The 8947-nt window shown below is 36.8% G+C and overlaps 1 protein-coding gene across 1 annotated transcript; it reads right to left on the bottom strand.

The window, feature by feature from the left end:
• On the bottom strand, nt 6879-8458 carry LOC109707383 (NDR1/HIN1-like protein 12; the record flags this gene model as incomplete). Its single annotated transcript, XM_020228618.1, is given in 2 exon segments — nt 6879-7066; nt 7217-8458. Coding segments are annotated over 2 exon segments (642 nt in total), but the record flags the coding sequence as incomplete, so codon positions are not given.

The following is an 8947-nucleotide window of genomic DNA, read 5'->3' as shown; positions in this document are numbered from 1 at the left end:
ATGGCTCGACTCAATATATACTTTAATTAAGCATCACCTCTTAATTAAGGCTGCGGCTCCTCGTAGAGACCAACCTGCATGGCTCGGTCAACTCTCCTCAAATATATAGCTTAATTAGAGCATAGCTTAATTTTGAGTCGAGGCTGCTTCTTTACCGGACGGAGCACCAACACCTAAATTAATTTCCATGGCTCTTAATCTTTGGTCGCAGCTTGATTAATTTGGCCGTAGCATGTATTTATAATACATATATCCTAATTAGAGTCTAATTCAATTAGAATTATACTCCTAATTATAATCCATATATGCCAAATTAAATCTAAATTATATATAATCCTAATTAGATTAGGATTTAACCCCAATTTAGATAACTACAAATCTAAACCAAATATAATAACTAAGAAGAGGAGAATCTGAGCTGAAATAATTGGTTTTCTTCAAAAAGAGCGCAGGCGATATCGTAGGAGAATCCGAGCTGAAATAAATGGTGTTTTTAGAAAGTGCGTAAAGGCGATTTTCTTGTGGTTAGATAATTAAGTCTTTTACCTACCTGATATATTGATTTTCAAGTGCGTGTAGGTGATTAGCTAGGCGATTAATCTACTGTCAATTAATTAATGTTGCCTAACAATAAGATTAAATGAATTAGCTAGGATCCTATTGTTAGTGAGCATCACCTGATCCCCAATAGAAAAAAGAATATGCGGTGAAAATGAGGTGGGAAATGGTGCTGTAAATTAATTACATTTGGATATAAGTATTCAATATAAGTTTCTCTGCAGGGTGCAGTTAAAGGGGGCAATAGACTACTAATTACTAGGGCAAATTAAATGTGATGATACTCCTTATACTATCTCTTCGTGGCAACTTATCTTTTTCAATGGTTAGGAATTGAACTGCGAACGCACATACATGTACGTAAAAGTTTAGAGGGGCTAGCTAAGGTGGTGTATTGCTCGATGAATCTCTCCGTGGTGGTGACGAACCGGTCGGTACGAAGATCCGATGCAACGCAGCTGTTTCTTCTGCTTTCTGCAATTGTTTAGCGAAATGTTGGATCTGGAAAGAAGGCGACGCGAGTTCGTGGAAATCACTGAATTCGGTCTCTGGGCTTGCTCCTTTCGGAACACGTCCATGATTATTTTGAGTTAGAAGTACAGGGACGAAGTTGCATTATGGGAACGAGCAGTACATGGACCATGGACAATACATTTAATTACTGCAATGTTAACTTTTTTTAAATTTAATTCACTGTAAGCAACAGACAAAACGTGCAATTGCTCAGGTTCTGAGGTAAGAGAGAGAGAGAGAGAGAGAGAGAGGTGTTGGATACGGCTACAATTTGAAATTTCAAAATAGATTCTCTTTCTCTCTCCTCTCTCTCTCTCTCTCTCTCTCTCTCTCTCTCTCTCTCTCTATGTACATGAATACATCTCTACACTCTCTTCTATATGTTTATTTTTTCAAAAAAAAAAAGAAAAAAGAAAAAAGGAAAAAAAACAGGTTCAGTTGCATGGTTAATGTGGTGTTTTGTACGGATGCGGCTACAGGAGAAGAATGAAATGAATGGGGGGAGGGGGCGGAGTCGATGTCACGATTACGCTCGTGACGGGTGGAGATGGTCAGGGCGGTGGGATCATGTATGGACGGTTCGTTACATTTGGATCGGCATTGGGTCCCACCTTGCTCTGTCAAGTGGGACCCACCTTTTTGTTTAAAAAAACAATTGCTAATTTTCTTGTATACTTTCTAGTATAGATATATTTCACATTGTTGTAATCTAGAACTGTAATCTAATTAACTTAATTGAATGGTGATAGATCGCTGATATAACAGTAATGTGGTTGATAATGTGGAAACGACTAACATTTCTCACATTATATCGGTGGTGGTCGCTTTATAATTTTCAAAGCTAAATATGTCAGCAGTCTTTTTTATAAAACTTTTTGCATGAAAATTTTATCGGTTTTGAATTTTTTTTTTTGAAAAACGGACCATATTTTTGAAATTTGCAAATTCAGTCTAAATTTTTAGTAAATTGATCAAAATATCCCTGTTACTCTTTTTCTCTCTTTTTTTTTTCACCGTTTGTTTTTTTCTCCTATTTGTCTTTCTTCTCACCGTTTCTTTCTTTCTCTCCTCCTCCCCCACTGCCCCAACATCGATGTCGTGCTCCTCTCTTACCTCGCTCACAGCTCTGCCAACACCGGCTCAGATGTGACACATATTATGACGGTAAGGTTGTGGCAGAGAGCGTGGCCGTGGACTGCGGTGGCGAAGAGAGCGCCGCAAGATTTGAGGACAATAGGGAGGGGATGACAGTTGCAGCAGAGGGCGAAGGAGGGGGCACAATAGCGGAAAAAAAAATACAGACAATAAAAGAAAAATAAGAAGAAAAAATTAAAAAATTTTAAAATATATGTATTTTTCTTCTTTCGGAAAGACTATCATATGTCCTAATGGTTACAAAAAAGACCAAGAACAGACAAAAAAAAGAAGAAGAAAACAAAGCTGTATTGTTTGAGAGAAATTGTACTATTTGAGACGGAATTGTATTACTTGAGATTAAGTTATAGCATTTAAAACTATTTGATACTAATTTGCATCACACAAAATAGAAATTATCGTTTGAGAAAAAAATTGCACTATTTAAGAAGTTGCAACTTAATCTCAAATAATTTTAAATGATGCAACTTAAGTCTAATTTAAATTTTAACGCTAAAATTTAAAATTTAATATTTAAAATTGAATTTAAACTTTGTTTTTGAATTCGATATTAAATTTTAGGAAGCAGGTTCTAACTGACTTTCATTTTGAAGCATCTAAAATCACAAATCTGATTCTAAAAATTGGAAACAAATTTTACAAAATAGGTTACCATGTGCTTTATTAAAGAAAAAGAAAATTTGGCTCTAAAATTATTTCCTAAAATCTAGGCCAAATCAAATACCCACTAATTTTTATTTAAGTAATATAATTTTTTTAATTTATTAATCATATCCAGTTACTGCAAAACATGAGATAAATATGTAGGGGTCCAACCTTTATAATTTGGTAAATAGGCTCGAAGCTTCCTCCAAACAGAGCCATGAGCCCCTTCATGGTTTCCCAGTCTCACCCACGTGGCCTAGCCCACTGCGCGGGCCCACCACTGGACCCCACGAAGAAATGGTCATAAATATTTTTTCAAAAATCCTAAAATAAATATAAGCACTTTAATATTCAAATTTTCATGACCAAAAATAACATATGCTTAGAGTCATATGAATAACACCTGATCATAAAACACATTAAACAACGCTTAAGTCAAGAACTAGTTATAGGAAAAGTATGAATCGAACTATTAAAGTGCTCAGTTCCAACATTCTATAAAAGGTTTAAATTCTAATTTGCATTCAATACAGTATCATTCTTTTCAATAACATTTTTGTGAAAAATACTTTAGCGTTGTTTAATATACATTACACCACTAAGTAGAACTATGGATATATACTTGTTCTCTCGGAAACTTTTCACGTGAATATCATCAATTAATGCTTTTATATATATATATATATATATATATATTTGGACTTTGCAGGCCATGCTTCACTTTATATACTCGGATAAATTTCCAAGTGTCCATGAACTAACTGGACCAGATTCAATCTGCACTTCGACAATAATGGTGCAACATATATTAGTGGCGGCCGATAGATATGGATTGGAGCGTCTGAGGCTGCTATGTGAAGCAAAGCTATGTNTTTTATCCATCAAGTGAACAGAAAAATGAATGGTTGAAAATAAATACTTTTTAAAAAATGATGATAGGAGTCTTGTAATCAAGATCAAGAGTATAGATCTTGTTTTAAATAGTTTAAAGAATTTTCTAACAAAAATTCAATTGATTTGGATATCTTTACGCCGTTAAACGAGAAAACGCCTCTTATCGACCATTAAAATTACAAATTTTGAAACTCTTTGATCATTAGGCGAATGATGTCGAAAAGATTTGAAATTTAATTTCTAAACACTTCAAGTGGTATAGATTATATTCAACGGAGCCGATCGTCAATTTGAAAGTTCTATCATCGAAAACAAATCGATAGTAAAACGACTCGTTTACTACCGATAGTATTTTAGCACAACTCATATATATAGGACATGGAGTTAATAGCAACCTTTTTCGGTGTTGCCTCTTTTGGGTCAAGCAAAGGATCCATACGTAGGAGAAAAGGATGCAATAAAGTGGTAGATAATATGTATGCATTCATCTATAATTAATAAGTGTAATAAATCACATTCCTATATGCTATGTATCTATACGCTCTATTTCCGGCGATTTTTCTGGGCCATCCTTTATTTGGTCCTATCCGCTTTTAAAAGGTTGGATCACACAATGAAACAATGAGTTTTTTTTTTTTTATAAAATATTGGGGTAAAATGCAGTGGAGTCCTCGTGCTATGCCGATAGTGCTCGGATAGGCCCACAAATAATATGTCTGGAGTTTTCAAGAGTTAGAAGACGAGAGAAGGATAAGAGAGATACTGAATAATAGTTCGCGTTGAGATTATTATTATCTGGAGAAAAGTTCGCAACGCATTATATATTCGTGTGTGTTTAGACCATATTGGACAATGTTGGCCCTAATATGGGCCCAAAGGGATTTGGGCCTAAAAATGGTCTTAAGCCTCAGCCAATATTGGAAGGAACCACACTAAGCCCAATCAGAAGGGCTTTTTGTGAGAGCAAAATTTGAGCTTGAGAAACTAATTTAATATTATTTTCTGGCAGTTTAAGATCGCAAAGAATAACGTTTAACTCACATGGCTCATAAATAAGAGATACTACTGAGTTTATAGTAAGCTCATAATTTTATTTAATTTTTTTTATTTAATTTATATCCATCTCTTTTAATATCTATTGGGGTAGTAGTCTCACTAGGTATTTTTAATTTTCTTCTTACTTTTTTGTATAAAAAAATTTTATATAAAAGACTGCAGGAGTGTACGTTGACGAATTTCTTTTTTTTTTTTAGAAAAAAATAGCACGCTACCCGCTTCATTTATTGAAATGATGAACTAAACTACGTGGCTGAGACAACAGAAGCCTCGGTGAGGGTGAAAAAAAAAAAAAAAAAACACTACAAACGGGCAAACAAAGCTTAGTCCCAAAACTTCGTCAACTGCTTAATCTTGAAGACGGTAAGGATGGGGTCCGATTGGGTCTTTCTAAAGATCACTCCATTCCTAACTTCAAAAATAATCCACCAGCAGACTATCAAACCGAATATCGTAGAACACGGCTTCTGCAGTACCTTTCTCGTCATCCATCTATCCCATATCGAGGTCACATCAACCCCCCTATCTCCAAGCTGGGCGGTCTCCAAGCTTGTCACTATTAGAAATCTCGAAAAAACACACCGTACAAATAAATAGTCGATAGTTTTCTTTTCAGTCCTGGACAGCACACATGCAGTGTTGACGAATTTCTAGCAATTATGACATATAAAGTATTTATTGGGTAACAAGAAAATTAAAATTGGGATGTAAATTTTTAGCTTTTTGTTTTTTGTTTTTTTTTCTTAAACAAGCTCTCATCAAATAGTAAAAACAAATACATACACAGGTGCTTCATCTCGTCGATCTATTTAGTTGTCCTGTTCGAGAAAAATTCAACTGTACTAAATAGTGATAATACATAAGCATCTGATTCGAAAATGGCCACCTCAGTATGAACTTCCACGTGCGCATGTCACCATGTGCCAGCTGGCACTCCCATGCAGGGAGTGCATGCTCATCCCTTTCCCCTTCTAGAACTTAATTATTATGTCACTTAATTTTCGCATCAATAAAAACTAAAAAAAGATGAGAGAATCATATTCCGTTTCCTTTGTGACCACGGCACTAACATGCGAGAATAGAATCCTTTCCCATTAAACTTATGGTACAGATAATAATTCACACACACGCACACACACACAAGTTCCTTTAAGAAAAGAAGATTTAGTGCTTAATTTAATAAGTGGAAGAATATTAATTAACTGGGAGCTTCTTTAATTTTCCTGGTTTTAGTGATCTTAAAGATAAACTTTTTGGTAAACAATATATTAATGTCTATAGATAAAGGAAACCCACTACTTCTTAGCAGTGTACATGTTGTAGACTTTTTGGCCTACTTCTATTATTTTTGCCATTTCTAATATACACATTTCACACACACACACACACACAATCTAATTAATATAAGCTTTTAATCATCTACTTGGGGATAGAAACTGCTAAAGAAATTCAACGATAACACATATAGTATGTACGCGGCCTTATCAAACAACACTGCATTGATCTATAATTGTTCGAAGTAAAGAAACAATGTTAATTCTAACATGAACGTGTTAGAATTATTAGGTATACTATTAATTAATTTCATACACAAGAAGACCAAAAAGATGAGGATTTTTTTTTTCCCTTACCTTTTCCTATTCACATGTGCAATATTGTAGTGTCCTGAATCTGATGGAAAAAATTAATACGATCTAGGATATATATATTATATATTTATATATTATTATGTACATATATATATTATATGATATGTATACTGGGATTATGCCATATATATATAGTATATATGATATAGCATTAAAGCAAGCGTTTGGAACTATTAATTACTCAAAGCACTTTAACAACGAACATCCTCTCCTTAGTGAATAAGTTATAAGATTCGACATATTGAAGGAGGCTTATTCTCAAACAAAGTCGCCGCGCTTTAGCACGTAGCCGACTATATAATATATATATATTATATATAATATTGTATTATAATCTATATATGTTTACATGTCGACGTGACCGTCGGCGTTGCCGAGAAGGGGGCCGGCGCGCCCTGCGGAACGCCGGACGAGGACGTCGCAGCGCACGTAGAGGCCGTACCACCTGCTGTGGAACGGGCCCGACTTGAACTTGGCCCGGCCCAGCACCACCAGCCGCAGCGCCACCACGCCGTAGGCCTCGTCCGTGCCGTCCCCGTCACGTGCCGCACCGCACCGCCGGCCCGCCCCCCAGAACCGGCGACACCGCCACCGAGCTGTGCTGTCCTGCACGCATAATAATATTTATTCAATTATTTGTAGTCGTCGCAAGCTCATTCATGATTTCAGATTGAATTTAATCTACATATATATACTTGAAAAATATAATAGTGTAAGGCTTCGAATCGAGATCATAGACAACCAACCAGGTTGTTTATAATAATAATAATAATAATAATTAGAAAGAAAAGGAGGGCTTTTTGCCTGGATGAGCGGCGGCAGCGGCGTCGGCAGGGTGAGGGGCTCGTCGCGGTAGGAGACGTAGGCGGAGAGGCGGTCGTAGCGGACGGCGGAGCGGTCGTTGGGGTTGCGGACGAGGAGCGTGAACTGCATGGTGGCGACGACGGCGGGGGGGTTGGCCGGGTAGGCGAAGGGGTTGGCAGCGGCGGTGGCGTTGGAGTTGGTGGTGAGGGCGTAGATGGCGGCGCCGGTGACGGAGAAGCGGGGGCGGGAGGGGCGGTAGACGAGGTACAGCACCAGCGCCACAATCCCCGCGATCACCACGAACGCCAGCACGCCCGAGCAGACCGCGCGCCCGGCGCCGCTCCCGTGGTAGCGCCGCTCGGGTTTTCCGCTGGCACCGCCGTCGTCATGGGGCATCTTTCTTTTTCTGATGATCAGTCCAGTGTCCTCGCGTCGCAGCGACAAGGTCTAGGGTTTCTCCTCCTCCTCCTCCTCCTCCTCCTCCTCCTTTGGGCGTTTATATGGTGTATGTAATGTGTGTGTGTGTGTGTTTTGAGCTTTTTATATATATATTATGAAGAAGAGAGGAAGGTTAGTTAATTTGGTGGCGAGAGAGAGAGAGAATACGGCGGTGGGGCTTAAGGAAAGAGTGGCAACTGGGCTTTGGAGGGGAGGTTCTCTTTCCACCGAGTGTGGCTTTTTTTCTTTTTCTTTTTTTTTTAAATTTATTTGTTTTACGAATTGTGTGTAAATAATAAAAGGATAAAAAATTGGTAGAGTCCTCAGGTAACTCGGTTTTCATTATGCGGGCAACATGAATCTCAAAACTGCATTAATATAGACCAATTTCTTTCTTTCTTTTAAAATAAAAAAATGATTTATCAAAAAGAAAAAGGAGAGAATAAAGCAGTGGGAGTGATCATGTTATGTGATATAATGTCAATAAGTATTTTATTTTTATACCATTATTATGTGAGAAGTTTTTTTTTATTAGGTTTTAAGTATTGGCTATGGAATAATTCACACTGTTTTAGACTAAAAAAATCAAATAAAATTTTTTGAAAACCTTTAATTTCTTTTTTATACTTAAAAATTTTGGTCGAAATAATTAAGGTCGCGAACAGGTAACATGCCCGTAGCCGAAATAGTTGTTTCTCGTATCGTAAATTGGCAACAACATATGTTTTTTTTTTTTTTTTTTTTTTTTTTTTTCTTTGGCAGTAAAATTAAAAAAAAAAAAAAAAAAAAAATGGGCTCAACTTATCTAAGCCCATTAGGGCTTGTTGCTACAAGTAATAGAACACAATTTTGGGTTATTTCGGCCGGGCTCACTCCAAGTAAATTGGGCCAGAGCCATATTGTGTGTTATTCGAGGCCTTGTTGGGTTAGGACCCGAACTCGTAGCTCCACATTGGCTTTGAAAGAGTAAAAGTGACAAAATAATATTACAAACAGATAAGAGATAACATACTTATACTTATAATTCTCATATAAAATATGCCCTTAAAAAAACATATCTAAATATCCTAATAGGTCCGAATCTGTCTCCAGTGTTGGCACTATTATGCTAGTCCTTGTATGTTGATAAGTTCTATGATCTAATGTGCCATTATTTTGACAGTGAAGTGGCATTCATGAAGCACCATTAAGAAGATCTACTCCATACAGGTAATTGTAGTAAAAGCATTTGGACC

Source organism: Ananas comosus, linkage group 3, assembly GCF_001540865.1.
Source record: "Ananas comosus cultivar F153 linkage group 3, ASM154086v1, whole genome shotgun sequence".
Classification (NCBI taxonomy): domain Eukaryota; kingdom Viridiplantae; phylum Streptophyta; class Magnoliopsida; order Poales; family Bromeliaceae; genus Ananas; species Ananas comosus.
This window is presented reverse-complemented; position numbering and strand designations above follow the sequence as displayed.